Genomic DNA, 16,260 nt, shown 5'->3' on the forward strand with positions numbered 1-16,260 from the left:
ATTATTGTGCATTATAGACTCTAAGCTGTCAACAGGCATGGGTTGGTTCTAAGATAGGTATGATGGATAGGCTTCACCTGTGCCAACTCAGGATCAGACTGTAGCTGCTGCTGGAGATGGAGAAGGATTAGCTATGACCATAGGTGCTCCTGAAAAAAACATTCTTATATGTTTTCCATCTCTGTTCTAACACCATAATAGGTGCTTATCTTGACAAGTGTCCATGCTGCCTGTCTGCCCACTCATCATGGTGTTTTGTGAAACTGTTCATAAGCAGATATCTATGGAGAAATTTCAACTTCTAGAAGCTGATTTTTAAGCTAAGCATGTACACTTCCTTCTTCAGTGAAAATGGGTAACAAAATGCAGAGAGAAGGCAAGAAATGCTAATGGCAGCATCAATAACTATTAGTCATTTTACCTAAAGGGCAAATGCATGTCCTCCTATTCAGGGTGGGATGTTCACTGCAGAGGGAGAAGACTTTTCTAGGCAGTTGAGAATTTAGCTATATGTAGTGTTGAAAATTAACACCATTTACTTCTGTGCACATGTAATCAGATTAACTTTATTATAGGCATCTATTATACTCTCATTAATAACAACATACTAAGTTAAGCTGGTTTAAAGTCTAGCAAAATGCATTTCATTTGGAATTAGATGCTAATGCTGGGAGATGACTTCATGGAGTTATGCTTATACTAACCCTCAGAGGTTAGTACTGAGGGCTCAGGAACCTCTTAAATGTTTAGAAGGAAACCGGAGCACAGCTACAAACTAGAACATTCTGTTATGCTTTCTTCCCTAATTCACTTCCTATCACATACTTCTTATTTTTCTTCTTCCTTCCCTCCTTCTTCCCTTCCTTCCTTTCTTTCTTCCTTCTCCCTTCCTCCCTCCTTTCCCTCCATTTCATTCTTTTTTCTTTTTTGGCTAAGAATCACAGTCAGCTGATCAAAATCACACCCAAGGCATTTCAATGGGAAATTCTAACTATAAATCTGCCTTACAAATAGACACTGGTAATCTTGTATCTTAGAGCCTTGGCACATAAAACAAAGGATTCTGGTGTCCTCCACCCTTGGGTCAATAGTAAACTGACCATTTGCAAGGCTCAGTCTATGTTACCTCTCAGTACCCAAAGGTTCAGGCAAGGGCATGATATAGGAAATATGAAGGAAAAAGAGGATGATAATCTGTTTGATCTTCCATGTGTCTAACCACTAAATCTAGTTTCTTAAGCCTTTTTTTTTTGGTCTTAAAACAAAAACCAAAAAAACCTAGGCCTGTGTCATTGTGTGAGGGAGATACTCTCAGAGAGACAAGTGGAGTATAATCACCAAGTTAGGACACTAATTCCTCATTTCTCCAATCCCTAATTGATGTCCTTATTTCCTCATTCTCTACCCCAGAAAGGGTTAAAGTAAGGGTTATTCATTCTTGTTGATCAGGTCACAGTGTGACACCTGTAAAATGCACCATAATCTACATTATTTAATAGATCTGAGCACTGCACCTGCTTCTTTATCTCCTCCTAGGTGATTAAGTTCCCCCACAAATGCAATTTGTTAATGTGGGGCCACATCTCCTCACAAGGTAATCTGTGAAATTTGGCAGGCAGTTCCTTGGCTGCAGGTGCAAGATGAAAGACCTTTCTCTGGGTTTGCCAAGAAGAAAAATGATGTCGTGCTTAATTCCTGGCAAAAATATTTTAACACAGAGGGTAAAACCTAATTCCAAGAATGGGGATTAGAATTGTAAGGATCCAATCATGCACTCCTTTGAGAGAGTGTGTTACCCCCAAAAGACTGAGTGGGGAATCAGAAGTCTTAATTGAGGCCAGGTATTGGGCACATCCCCCCTACTCAAGGGAAGCCCTATGATATGTGGAGCTGTAGCCATTTGCAATGATAAATGATGACTTTTACTCTTATGAGCTATGAAGGCTTAATTATAGCTTAATTAAAGCTAATGCTCAGATCCTTTGGAGGGTGGAGAAATTCAAAACTAACTCCCTTGTCCAATGGCCTGGCTTTAGAAAAGCATGTCTATGAAATACATAGTGTCCCAATGCTGGGGTCTGTCTCAGTCTTCACACCCAAAGCAAAGCAATAGCTAGCTAATTTTTTTTTTTTTTTTTATATTAGAACTTCCATAGCCAAGACTGCAATAGGTCTTGTGCCCAGGTCCACCTGAGACTCCTGGGCATTTACATCCTTGGTCGTCTTTGAATGTGCAGATCCAGCTCTCCATACACATGTCTCAGGGAGTCACTGGTCATGCTGGCAATCAGCTTCCGAGGGCCTGAGACCCAAGGCCGACAGACTTCTTCCCACTGCACAGTGGTGTTGGGCCGGATTTCACTGAAAATATGAAAAACACAGAAAAGGTTGGTGACCCAGCTTCCCATCTTAATCAGGAACTATGAGAACTCAAGTCTGAGATACTTGTCCCTTTCCTCTCTCTACTAATGATAGCCACAGGACCATGCATTAGGTCCTTGAACCTAGTTGGTTGATTTGGCAAGTTATGGCTCAACTGAGGCACCTTTGTGAGACTGTGCAAAGCTGGCCACCAACAGTCCCACCAAGCATGGCTTCTTCCACCTGGATGCACTTGCTGGTCTCCCATAGGATGCGAGAGCTTGGCTAAGCATCCCTAGCTATGAAATCCAGTTTGGCCCAAGGCCTCCCCCATGGACAAGGCCATGGGGGATGATCTGCCTTATCTCATTTTGTTTCAGCAGTTCTCTCCTGAGATTAAAGTCCTATCTGAACCTTCAGCAGCTCTTGCTGAAGAACTGACACTTTTAATTAGCTCTCACTAACTTTCATAGAATGAACCTTGCTCCTGGGCCCAATATCTGAACATCACCTGAAATAGGGTATCATCATTCTCTGTAATCCATATTTATATTTTAACTACCATCTTGGGTTCCTTCTACCAATATGTCTTTCTGCTGTTTTCTTTCTGCCAAATCCTTAATCTATCTTCACAATTGAGTCGCTTTTCCTCTTTAGTCTATGCTCAGAGACTTTCCTAATCTCATGGACAACCTACTCCTGGGGATGACTGGTATTAGTGAGGGCTGGGGGATACTTAAGCTTCTCTAGGGTGCTTCTCATACATCCTTCCATATAAACCTGGAAGGATATAACATATGCAAGTTCATATGTATGCAATGCCTTAGGTAGATACTTAACAGTTAAACCAAGAGGTCACTTTTCCAAGATTGTATAATTAGCAAATGGGCAGAGATAAGGTCTGACAAAAGTATGCCTTCCATTCTCTGGTCTATAAATGAACATTGCAGTTCATATTACAGTCTTTAATAGATGTCTTTCATGACCATTATGCTTACTTTTTCACAGGTTTTATTTCTTCAAGAAGGCAGATGACTTTGATTGGTTCAATATGAAGAGCTTCCTGCAAGAGTTATACAAGGAGAACTCCTGGCTTGGGCTTTCGGACCTTTTTGGGTGACAAATATTGGGTTGCCTGGAAACCAGGACAGTCTTTTTCAGGGAGAGTAGAAGGGAGACTAAGCAACAGAGGGCTCAGGAGATGGCTATGTGAGTAAAGTGCTTGCCATGAAGACCAGAATGTGGATCTCCAGAACCCATTTCAAATCAATCAATCAATCAATCAATCAATCAAACAAACAAAACAGACAGACAAAGAGACTGACTAACTAACTAACTAACTACTGTGGGTGTGGCAATACCAGTACACAGGAGTTCAGACAGAAAATCTCTAGAATAGGCTAGCTGTCCCGACTATCCAGAAGAGTTCTGGGTTCAGTGAGAAACCCTTCATCAGTATATAAGCTGGAGTGTTATTGAGGCAGATGTGTGATGTCAACCTCAGGCCTTTACATGCAAGTGCATTTAAACACACACACAGGACCATGCATACACAATTGCATGTACACACACACACACACACACACACACACACACACACACACACTGTTCTTTTCATCAGCTTATGGAGGAACAGCATGTCAGAAATGACTTAATCCAATATCCTATTTTATAGGTGAGAAAAGAAGTCCTAAGGGACCTACAGAATTACCAGTGTCACAGAACAAAATGGCCCAGATAAGAGAAAAGGAGTTGAGGACAGTTGTGGATTCTTTCTAGATTCTTGCTTGCAGGTTAGGCTGAATTTTGCAGAAACCTGAACATCTGGAAGCAAAATGGGGAACTGTCAAAAGACCAGAGTAGAACTGGCTGTTTCCATCTGCAGGCGACACAACACAGGCTGCCCAGGGCAGACTTGCTCCAAATGGCTCTCTGGCATGCCAGTGTTGCTTCTTTGGGTTTGGAGCCCCAAAGATGCTATAAATTCTTAGTAGTTTTAGGTGATTAGGTATTAAGAAAAATGGAAATTTTGATTATGTAAGAATATCAAGGAAAACAATTTTGGTCATAGCAGGGTTCCAAAATAAACACTATTGTGTGTGGAGTTTATTTCATGGTTATGGCTGCCTGTCAGTTGGAGCTATAGAGAGAAAAGCAATTTGGAATTAATTTAATCACTTAAAAACTCAGACACTGCTATCTAAGCAATCTGCAGTGCCTGGTGTCTAGGCAATACAAAACTGCTTTGTGATCGCAAGCTCCTTGAACCTTGGAGTTGGGATTCTTGGATCCCAGACTTGACTCTTTCACTTGATTGCTGTGAGATCAGAAAGCAGAGAAGCAGGGACAGGCTGTCACTCTGACAAGTGCCACTCCTGATGACCCTTCTCTACAAGCTGCCTTAGGAAATTGTTCAGCTTCTGTCTTGTCTGTGAAGTAGGACTCACACAGTACTTACCCCATAGAACCATTGTGAGATTTACATGATACAATCTTAGCAAACAGCTTACATTTTAACAAGCATCACTGGGCATGGAGTGTAAGATTTAGAAAATATCAGTTGACAGTTTAGCTGCACCAGATCTTCTACTTGTTATATGATGGCAAAAGAGTGGCTCAGTTGCTCTTTTGTCTATAGTCTTTACCAGATAAATTCATAGTGTGATGGAATTTTTACCAGGTTATCATGCGATGGTGACCTTGAGGCAAGGACTTTGGGCTTTAATTCCTTGGGCTTTAATCTGACTTAGGGCTAAGCAGCAAGTGCAAGGGACACCACCATATGACTGGTGGGTCATTTACTATGGATGAGTAAATCTGCTAACTGGGGCCATAAGCAGTGCTGATGACCTTAGTGAACAGGCTGAATTTTGTGCCAAGCCCTCTTCCCCAGGTGTGTGAACTGGAAGGGCTGCTTGGGTCAGTACCATATGAGCATGACTGTGTATAAATGAATGCTTATATGACCACATGAAAGAGCAGGGCACCTCACTTCTCCTTGAAGGGCACTTATCCAGGTTAAGGAAATGTAGAGATGGGGATAAGTGAGGGGAGAGGAAATCAGTAGGGCCTGAGTCTGTGCTGAGGAAAATGTGTGTGTGTGTGTGTGTGTGTGTGTGTGTGTGTGTGTGTGTGTGTGTCTGTCTGTCTGTCTGTCTGTCTGGAGTCTTGGAACTAACTCTGTAGACCAGGCTGGCCTTGAACTCACAGAGACCCACCTACCTCCTGAGAGCTGGGATTGTGAGCATGTGCCACTATACCCAGCTAGAGGAAGATGTTCTTATCAGGATTTGATTTTTGCATGAGGTATTGAAATGGTGTCAGACACCCAGAGGCCTATCTCAGCCTGGCCGAGCCCGTCAAGAAAATAACCGTTCATGAGTGCCCAGGATGAGAGCTTGGGTTGTGGGAAACTGGAACGAGGAAAGGATGATGGCTGTTTCTCAAGAGCGGAGATGTGTTGGGGGACCAGAAAACAGTATCTATTCCCAGCAAAGAAGAACCCAAGGCATCAAGAAATTCTGAAGTCAGTACTGCTGACTGCCAAAAGAGGTCTCAAGGGCCAGAGACAGGTCCTTTCTCCTGGACACTTGGAACTACCTGGAGATAAAGGCACTGTGGCAGCACTTAGTTTAGGACTTGAGTATCTATGGAAGGGATAGCCAGGAAGGGTCACTGCCAAAGACAGTGACTAAAGGCTGTAGTCATATGAGTTTCCATTTGCCTCTGGGATTCCAGAGTCATTTCAGACAGGGGTGAAAGGAAGGAAATATGGAACAATATGGAAACATATGTCTTTACTTGATCTCTTTGGTGTAAAGTTAAAACCCCAAAATATCACTTAAAGTCAGCAAAATGATGTGCATTCCAGATGCCTGTTATACCACTTGCTCTGGGTCAAAAAGGGAATGAGCTCTTGTTACAGTTTGAATGTGAAATGTTCACTACAGGCTAACAGTCCCCAGCTGCTGTGGAGCCATTCCATGGGGGAGGGGTAGCTTGTAGAGAAGGGTCACCAGGAATGGCATTTCTGAAAGTGACAGCCTGTCCCTGCTTCTCTACTTTCTGATCTCATGGCATTTGAAGCACTCACTACAAGCTCCCTGAATAGAGCCACTGAGCCAAGACGCCATGCCTTTTCCTCCATGATGCAGTACCACCTCTGCCGCTGCTGCTGCCGTGAGCCCCAATAAATTCTTCTTCTGTCAGGTGTTTTGACATAGTGATGAGAAGAGGCACTTAAGCCCCAAGCACAGAAGGTGGAGCCCCCCATCCTCCCCTGTACACAGCCAGTGAGAGGGAAGAACCATGGACCACTTTCAATGCTCCAGGTCTTGCATTCACAGTGAAAATTAGAATGTCCCAAAATGATTTCGTAGAAGTTAATGTTTTTCCTTATTTTGGTTCAGTGTAGCTGTGGCTCTCCACCTTACTTCAGCCAGTTTAACAGAAACCAAAGTATGTGAAATGCATAATCTCTATATAAGTATTGTTTTTAAATTGACTTCATGATGCAAAGTTTGAAAAACACTGACTACGCTATTGCTTGTTTACAAAAAGGTGACAAGTATTAAGTATCGAACAGGGCAAGAAGCAGGTAGGGAAGTTAAAGCTGCTCTGTCCTCAACATTGTGGCAAGAGAGGTTAGGAACGTACCATTGTTACTCTCATTGATGTCACCTCCATCTTTGTGGTTGCTGCTTGCTCTGCTGGAGCCCTGTTTGTTTAGGACAGCTCCTGTTGCCTGCATGTTGCACCTGACACGGTGCTCAGTCCTTAACGTACAGTGAATGTACAATGTGCATGTGGGTTTATTTCTGATATTTATTTCAAAACAGCTCTGCTGTTGCTCCCTGGATCCACTTGTCCTCTCACCAGAGGTTTCCCATATAATCAGTCAATCTCCCACCTTGTAAAAAAAAATGTTCCCCTCCTTCAGGCTCTATTATAGATTGGCGTAATGCAGGAAATTGCCTCCCCCACAAACAAAATCTCCAGCCTTGTTTCTTCTTTTGCTCTTATTATTGAAACCATCTGTATAATAGGTATACAGATGAAGATACCCAGATATGAAAATTCAGATGTGGGGCATTTTGCTTATAGATAAATGCCTAACAGAAAGGAGAAAAATCATTTGTCCATTTCAGTCAGTGGAATAATGTTGGAATAAACCTATTTCCTGGGTGAGAATGTTGTGAAAAATGATGCTGCGGAACGTGCTGAGCCAGCAAGATGTCCTGACCATTTATCATCTCAAGCACACCCAGGCAAATGCAGTTATCATCACAATGAGCTGCAAGCACCTGTGGTTTCTTCACTGGCTAGCTTTTAGCTTCTGAGGATTTAAGTACAAAGTCAGATCACCACATTGGGTTTTTCTTTTTCTTTTTTTCTCTTGAATTAATTCATTGAACCTGATCGTGTTTTCAAAGACAGAAACATGTCTAAAAGAATTATTAGTTAATATTCTGGAAGTATCAAATACAGAAACTTAAAAGCTAAGGGTCACCTGAAGCAGGACCTCTGAATGACTGAGAGAGGTGAGAGGGAGCTGGGCTGAGAGCCGGATGCCAGAAGGTAAACCACGCCACAGGAATGTTGATTTGTGCTGAATGGGGACAGTGGCAGAGCACTGCTTTCTGTATTCCTGGTTCTGATTCCCTGTTACTAGTTCCTGCCTTAGGTCCTTTACTTCCTGGGTTAAGAGCTTCTCTGTACTAGATAATGAAGTAGACAAATATCTAGGGGAAGGACAAAGATAATTCCTTGACTATTAAGATCCCAGATTCCTGTAGCCTTGGAAAGGGCTTATGGAATTATAAGGGGGTTCAATAGCTACGTGAATTTGGTACTTTTAGGTTAGATGTAGGAGTGACATCAAGCACAGTAGATGTTTCTAGTTATCTGGCCCTATGGAAGTGGGTACTGGTTGCCTCTGGTCTTAGTTGAAAATGTGTATCCCAAGGCAGGAGGAAACAGAAAGTTTTCAACCCAGATCCTAAGAACAAATTCTTTTGATGCCGTGCCTCCCCACCCCCTGCATGCCCCAATTTCTGACTTGAAGGAAGAAAGCTTCCCTTGCTTGGAGAGATTAATACTCTAAGTCTGACTTTCCATAAGAGATTGAGGACTGCTATGGATTGAATATTTTGTTTTTCCCATACATTCTGTTGAAACCTGACCTCAATGTGATGATGTTTACAGACAAAGCTTTTGTAAATTAATTAGATAAGGTTGTGAGACAAGGACCTTTGGATAAGATTTGAGGACTTAGAAGAGAGGTACAGAGTGCCTACCTACCTTCTCATTCTCCATGAGAAAATCTGGTGAGGAGACAATTATATGCCAGTTGAGAAGGGTCCTCAAGAGACACCCAATTATCTGGTCCTTGACCTTGGACTACTCTGGCTTCAGGACACTGGACAATAAAGGTCTGTTGTGTAACTTCCCATTCACTAGAATATCCATGGTAGCATCCTCAGCTGATGAACACAGAGTCCTAGCTGCCTGTCCCTGGGCCCATCTGCCATAAACTTAGGTGTTAGCTGTACATGCTTCATCATACTTTAAACCAAGGTGGGTGGAGGATGTATTACTTATAGGAACTGCCCTCATGCCCTGTTTCCTTGATTTACCTAACTCTTCATACCCCAGTGCCAGACATTAACAAAACATTCCTAGACTTTGTGAGCTTTGACCTCTACACCTCTCCTATGATAGGTCAATGTACTATGCAGATTCATCTTTTTTATGGGACATAGCATCCTTTTGAATGCTGTATTAGTTAGATTTCAATCACAATAGTGAAGTGCCTGACATAAGCTGTTCATGAACTTAAAAACCTTCTGCTCACAGCTCAGAAGGTTAAGTCCTAGGTTGTGTAGCTCCAAGATTTTGAACCTCAAGTGAAAGTAACATATCCATGGTGGGGACATGTATCAGACCAATAACTCCTGTCTGTCTACCTACCTATCTATCTATCTATCTATCTATCTATCTATCTATCTATCTATCTATCCCCCTTAAGACTTTTTCATGTGGAATGTTATGGGTCACTTATATAAACCATAGCATATGTGCTGGCCTAGATCAAGGTAGAATTCCCTGGATGGTAAAATGCGGGTATAGCAGGACTTTCTGGCATCCCAGAGAAAGCTTGTGTACAAAGTAGGAAAGATTGGATAGAGCAGGCGGCTGTTCAGAGAACGTGTTTTACTTTGCCTGAGCAATTCCTGCATCTAATTGGAGTGGGAAGGTGTGAGAACGGGTGAGGGAGACTCTCGTTTCTGATGGAAGCAGGGCTATTGCTATTGACCTCTTCCTTGAGCTGGCGTTGATTTCTAATTTAATTCTTTTTTTTCCCTTGCGACTTTCTTATTAGCATAGGGAGGTTGTTATGGCTTGTGTTTGCATTTTTAAAAAGCACTCAAATAAGTTTCTCTATTGTTTATTGTATTTGCAATAAGGCTACTCTGCAATGATGGGATGCAGAAGGTGTAAGCCCTGTAGTTGAAAAGAATTGTGGAGAGCTCTTTCTGAGCTATAAGGGTGCTTCAGAAGGCCTGAGTGAGGCCTGGTGCTTGTATTACAGCTTACAGAGAGGCCTGATCTACCAAGGGCATTGGGAAAATTCCCAGTACATAGGGTCATAAGGCAGTTTCCAGAGTCCCCTACTTCTTTCTATGCCTTAGAAGGTTACCCCCAAGAAATGTGCTAGATTGATTGATGTTGACAGGGACTTATTTGTGGTAGAAATGAAAGTAATAAACCTCAAGATTGGGATCCATTCTGGATGTCACACTTTAAGAGAAACACTGACAAATTGGAGTATAAAGAGAGGGAGGGAGCTAGCATCACATTAGAGGTGGGAAAGATGAAGTAAGGTCAGGTATTTTTGGTCCTTGGTAGGAAGACTCAAGGAAGAAGAGAAATCTCTCTGTAAACATTTTCAAGCCACCAGATGAAGAGAAATGGGCCTTATTTTGTGTCAGTCAAGAAATTAGGATCACTGGTAAGATGGGAACACAGAAAGGTTGTGTTGTTTCTGCAGTTAGAGCTACCTGGTCATGGCATGAACTGCTGTGTGAGCATCAATCTGTTAAGAGAGGTGACAGAGACAGACCTGCTGGGTGAAGCCTGGTGAGGCTGGGCATAGAAGAGGCAGAATTCTATTTACATTACTACTTAGGCTAAAGTAATCTTTGTCTCAAAGACAGAACTAAATCAAGACTTCTTCAGGATCAACTAAAAGAGCAGCAATGGAGGCCAAGAGTTCTAGGCAGAGACCATTGGTAAAATCTGGAGGATGGAGTCAGAAAACAAGACATATGAAAAGGGACATCTTTCCCCATCATATCTGACAGACTGAAGATATTCAATGAGCATTGACTGATTTCCTGATGAAGTAGTGTGGCAAAATAATCTAAACTTGAATTCTGGGATGAGCTATCTTAGGTCAGAATTTTGACTCTCTTTTCATATATATCATGGGAGCAAACAACTATACCTCTTAAAGTCCCATATGCTTGTATCTACACCACAGTAAGGTGATATAAAGGATTTAATAGTAGAAATGTACAACCCTGCTCCCACCATACCCCACAGAAATAGTCCATAAGGAGGGGCAACTTGTCAGTTTCACTGGGATTAAATATAAGAGATAGAGAGATAGGAGAGGAAGATAGAGGATAGATAGATAGATAGATGATAGATAGATAGATAGATAGATAGATAGATAGATGATGAGAGAAAGAGAGAGAATGAGAGAATGGGAGAGACAGAGAGAGAGAGAGAGAGAGAGAGAGAGAGAGAGAGAGAGAGAGAGAGATGACTTTCCATTATCTCTCCACTGCTTCTTTCATTGTCCTGGTACTTACTGGAACAGCTTCCTCTTGGGTATTGTCACTCCAGGACCATCCAAGTGAATCCAGACATTTTTCAGTGTTTCTTTTAAAGGATTAGTGAACTCAACAGTCACAACCATATCAGAGCCAACCATAGCAGCACCTCGGACCTGTGAAACAAGTTAGATGACAACACAGCTCATCAGCCACAGTACAACATTTCTGCTGCCATCTCCTCAGGCATTTTTCTTTTCTTTTCTTTTTTTTTTTTTTTTTTTTGCTGAAGTTTTACAGTGTGGTTACTCCTCGCCAACTCACCAGAGAAAGGAGGAGAGACTATTGCTTTGACTAGGCAATACCTATCGAGGAAAAGATGGAACATTACTAATTACAATCACACCCTTCTCCTCATTATAAAACTTCCTCTAATTAGAGCTGAGGTTAATAGCTGTGACCACTGGCTGCTCTCTGTCAGCAGGAGGCAGGCGTGTGTCCTGTGGAGCAACAGCTTTCCAAAGTGAGGGCAATTCCAAGTGAACCTTGCTTCTGGAAAGAACTAAAATTTCCTGGGCAGGTCATGAGGGATTCTAGAGGTCTAAAGTCAAGAAACACTGCAAAGGCTTGTGCTTTCTTGTTGAAATGTTAGAAAGAGCCATAAGGAAAGTCCTTATCAGGCTTGAAGAAGAGGAACCTCTGTGCTAAAATAGGTACAGGAGGCTTCATTTGCAGCCACATCTGAGTCCAGGAGGGTAGAAGTTCAGAGAATGTGCGCTCATTTGTGCAAAGTTTACCCAGGACAATCCCCTAAACTATGAGAACTTGGCAGAGCATCTTCTAAGACAACCAGGGCTCAATGCTAGTATGACAGTTACTCAGGTTTTGGTCTTGGATGACTCACTCAAATATTCAATTTTCTTTATGTTTCTCCATTTTACAATCCTTATTAATCATGTAAAATAACAGGCTTTGTTATGCCATATTTGTGTGTGTGTGTGTGTGTGTGTGTGTGTGTGTGTGTGTGTGTGTGTATAATGTCCTTTGGTCACAACCCACATTACTTCTCTTACTATCCCTCCCTTGCCTGCTGGTCACCTTCTTCTTCCCAAATTCTCCCTTCAACTTCATGCTTTAAAAAAAAAATCTAGATTCTTCATATGAATGAACACATGCAATATTTGCCTTTCTGAGTCTGGATTAACATATGGATCACCCATCTCCATCCATTTCCTCCATGACATCTTCTTTATGATAAACAAAACTGTCTTGTTGTGTGTATATACCTTCTTTTCTTTATCTGCTCATCTGTAGATGGATAACCAGGCTGCACATTCCACAACTTTGCTATCGTTGCGGTATCTCTTTGGTCTGCTGACTTAAATTCCTTCAGGTATAAACCCAGAAGTTGTATACATGGGTTATATGGTAATTTTAGGTTTCTAAGAAGCCTCCATATTGATTTTGGTAGTGGCTGTATCAGTATACACTTCTATTGATGGTGTATAAGAGTTCCTTTTCCTCTATATTCTCAACATTTATAGTTTGTTTCTTGATGATAGCTACTCTAACTAGGGTAAGATGGAATCATAATGCAGTTTAAAAATTAAAATGTTTATTGAGTTTGTTCTTTGACAGTTTTATACATGGATAAAATGTACTCTGATTACTGTAACTCACTGCTTAATCTCCCTTTTGCTCATACTGTGTCCCCTCTTCCCTAGAAGTCCCCTTCCCACATTCATAACTTTTTGCTGTGCTCTTTTTTTTTCCTTTTTGAGATCTTTGGAGCTAAACAATGCACAAATCTGTGCAACACAGATTATAAACTCTCCATTGGTACCTGGTGATCACAATTATTTGGGTACACAACTGAAGATAATGACAGCCCCCCCCCACATGTAGAATCCATTGCCAATAGTTCAGAAAGAGTAGAGTGCAGTGAGCACCTTTCTGATCCATGTGTGACTGTTGATAGCTACATGAATGCTATGAAGTCATGCCTGTATTGCCTATGCTATGTATGCCAAGAGGTCAGGATTTCAAAAGCACTCTTCTTCTGGCTCTTACATTTCACACCCCCCCCCTCTTCATTCAGACCTGAGCTTTAGAAGATTGATATATTTGTGACTGACATTTGCAGATGAATACCTAACTGTAACTTATTCTCTGCACCTTGAACACCCTTGCATCTTTGTGATCACTACTGTTAACCAAAAAAGGATTCTCTGATCAAAGCTAGGGTAGAATTTGTGCTATATGAGCAGGTAGGGGTAGAAAAGGCATCAAGGTCTTACTTAGCTGTGAACCTTGTGGTCGACAGCACTAACCTTCCAAGCAAGATGTTGTGCACAGCTGTTGTGGTAGTAACCAACCATCCTCTGCCTGGATCTGAGGCCCAACCCCTCCTTCACAAGAGGATATTCATATCTGGTACTGTAAACCCATCAAAAAACATATGGTTGAGGAGGTATCTTAGGCCCTGTTGTTATACTAAAGTGGAATGGTGCTAAGCTGCCTTCTAAATGTTATAATCAATATAGTTTTGATTTTCATTTCCTTGATTGCTAAACCTATTTATTTTTATGTGGCTACTGGCCATTTATACTTCTTTTGAGAACTGTAAGTAGACTCAGTTTTGATGCTTCTAAAAGAAGACTTATATTTGTATATTCCTTTCTGTTATATTTAGTAAGTGCCACATACTCAGAAGGCTTTCTAAATACAAAATCAATGTATTGGAAAATGGTCAAACAGCACTGAGATTTCTTCGTCTGCTTATGGACTGGATTGCCATATAGATGGATCTATATAAAACTAAAATCACTTGAAAACAAAAGAGATGATGATGGTGGTAATGATGATGATGCACAAAAATCAGCTTGCAAGTTGCCCTGAGATTATAACTCAAGCTTCTTAAAATATCAGTGTTGCTGTTGACTCCAGTATCTATCCTGTGCCCAGCAGTTTGGTTGCTTGAGTTTTCTATTTAACAACTTGCCATTACTACATCTGTTTCTTTAGCCAGTGTATAATATATGAAAACACACACAGATATAAGACTTTCTTATGAATGGAGATTAAGAGGAAGAACATTGCCTGGAGAAGGGGACCCTTGCTTACTGACTTTACAGCTAGGAATAAAATCTTACGGCTTTGCTTTTCTGGTTTGTAACTAAATTTATGTCTATGGGATTTAAAAAATTCTACCAGAAAAATAAAACTTTCAATCAATTCATCGTGTTCATTTCATGTCCCCATTTCCTAGGAATAGTGGGTAGAGAGGAAAGTGTAGGGGCATTAAGGATAGAGATGTCTAATAATGATGGAGACAGCAGTGGGCATATCTAAAGATAAGGACTATGTGCTGGAAAGAGGCCATAACTTTAACCAGTGGGAAGTTACAACTATGGAAGTCTCAGCCCACTCCAGATCATGAAGCTACAATCCCAAATGGTAGAGCCTGTAATTTCTTTATTTTGAGTACTCTGGTTCATTATTAAGGACTAGCTCCATTGAAAAGCATGGTTCATGAGAATTCTACAAGGGCTACATTACTTTCAACTCCAAGTCATACAGGAACAAGATGTTTATACCATATTCATCCCTTAAGGAGGAAAAGGTTTTCTGAGGCAGGATCATTTGTGCTGGCATTTTATTTTTTATGAAATAAGTATCTTACACAAAAATTTGAAGCTACTGACCAGAATAGGATTCAAATTCAAGTCTTAATATGAGAGAGCCTCAACATAGAACCCAGGATGTGATGGCCATGGATGCTGGAAACTACAACAACCCAGTAGTAACCAAACAACCAAATCCACTTTGTCCCGATATCCACAGGCTCTCTAGGAGCAAGGGAGCTTTTCAAATGGTGAAGCCAGAACTGAATTTGAAGCCACATTGACAAAACTGAAAATAAATAAGGTTCAGTGAGGAGGACATAGGCCAACTAATGAAAGTGTGGGTGCATGAGCTGGAAGTTGCTTTTGTAGCTTCTGGGGTGATACCGTGTGAATGGAGTAGCCTGATCTGAAGGCTTCAGCAAAACCAATAGTCAACTCAGGACCAGGGTTTTCTAACCTCAGCACCAGTGGCATTTTGAGCCAGATGAACCTCAGCTATGGGGTTTGTCTTGTGTCATGGAGGTATTTAACAGCATCTCTGGCTTCTGCCCACTAGATGCCAAGAGCCAACAGCACCCCACAAATGACAACAACTACAAATATCTAGAAATTGCCAACTATCCCTTAGGAAGCAAAGTCCTTTCTTGTCCCCAAAATACTGAAAGACTGAATCTGTCCTTTCTTCCCTGGTGTTTTGACTTGGCCCATTTTAGTGTTTCATATGGTGTTGTCAGTTTTATATCCTAGTGTTTCCCATTAAAATAACTTCAAAACTCACTGGAATTTTAAAAATAGAAGTTTTATCTAAATTAGAGAAGGCTACATTGACACCTTTGGTAAGAATGTTTGCTGTAATGACTCTAATTCTTTCTGAGGGAAGTATTTTTATACATCTGCCTTTGCCATGGTCATCACAAGGATGAGCAGAAGCCTCTTAGAAAATGAATCTAAATTTTCCCAGGCCTATACCAGATTGGGCAAGTCAACAGTCAATCTTGGATCTAGGAGGGATTCATGGACCACTATCCATTCTTGCTAAACTATTGGCTACTGATGGATTTAAGGGGAGGAGCAGCCATTGTCTATTAATGGGCACCCAAAGGTGAGCCCAGCAGGCTCCAATACACAGTTCCAAATCTATGGTCACACAGAGGGCCCTGCTTCAAATCAGTGAATCACAAAAGAAAATAAAAAGATGTGAATGTGGGAAAGGGACTTTTAGGGAGGAGGAGGGTTGACAGGAGTGGGAGGGAGATTAGAGAGGGTTGGGGTGAGAGTGGTCAGAAGGCTTTACATACCTCTATGAAGTTGTGAAAGAACAAGTTTAATTAATCAAAATAGTAGTATTTAAAGGGAAATAAAACTGCCAGCTGCTGTTAGCACTTTCTCCATACAGATGTATCTAGTGCCACATGATTGCATTTTCAGGGAATTCA

General features: G+C 41.4%; 1 protein-coding gene across 1 annotated transcript in view; it reads right to left on the reverse strand.

Annotated features, from left to right (window-relative positions):
• Window positions 1-1,242: 1,242 nt before the first annotated feature.
• The window catches only part of F13a1 (coagulation factor XIII A chain), a 163,161-nt gene continuing 148,143 nt past the window's right edge, over window positions 1,243-16,260 (reverse strand). The window contains exons 14-15 of the mRNA XM_036186755.1: window positions 11,238-11,374; window positions 1,243-2,361 (exon numbers count right to left, since the gene is read on the reverse strand). Coding sequence (XP_036042648.1) covers window positions 2,208-2,361; window positions 11,238-11,374 — 291 coding nt within the window. The 3' untranslated portion in view covers window positions 1,243-2,207. The remainder of the gene's footprint in view (window positions 2,362-11,237; window positions 11,375-16,260) is intronic.

This window comes from Onychomys torridus, chromosome 5, assembly GCF_903995425.1.
Source record: "Onychomys torridus chromosome 5, mOncTor1.1, whole genome shotgun sequence".
Lineage (NCBI taxonomy): Eukaryota > Metazoa > Chordata > Mammalia > Rodentia > Cricetidae > Onychomys > Onychomys torridus.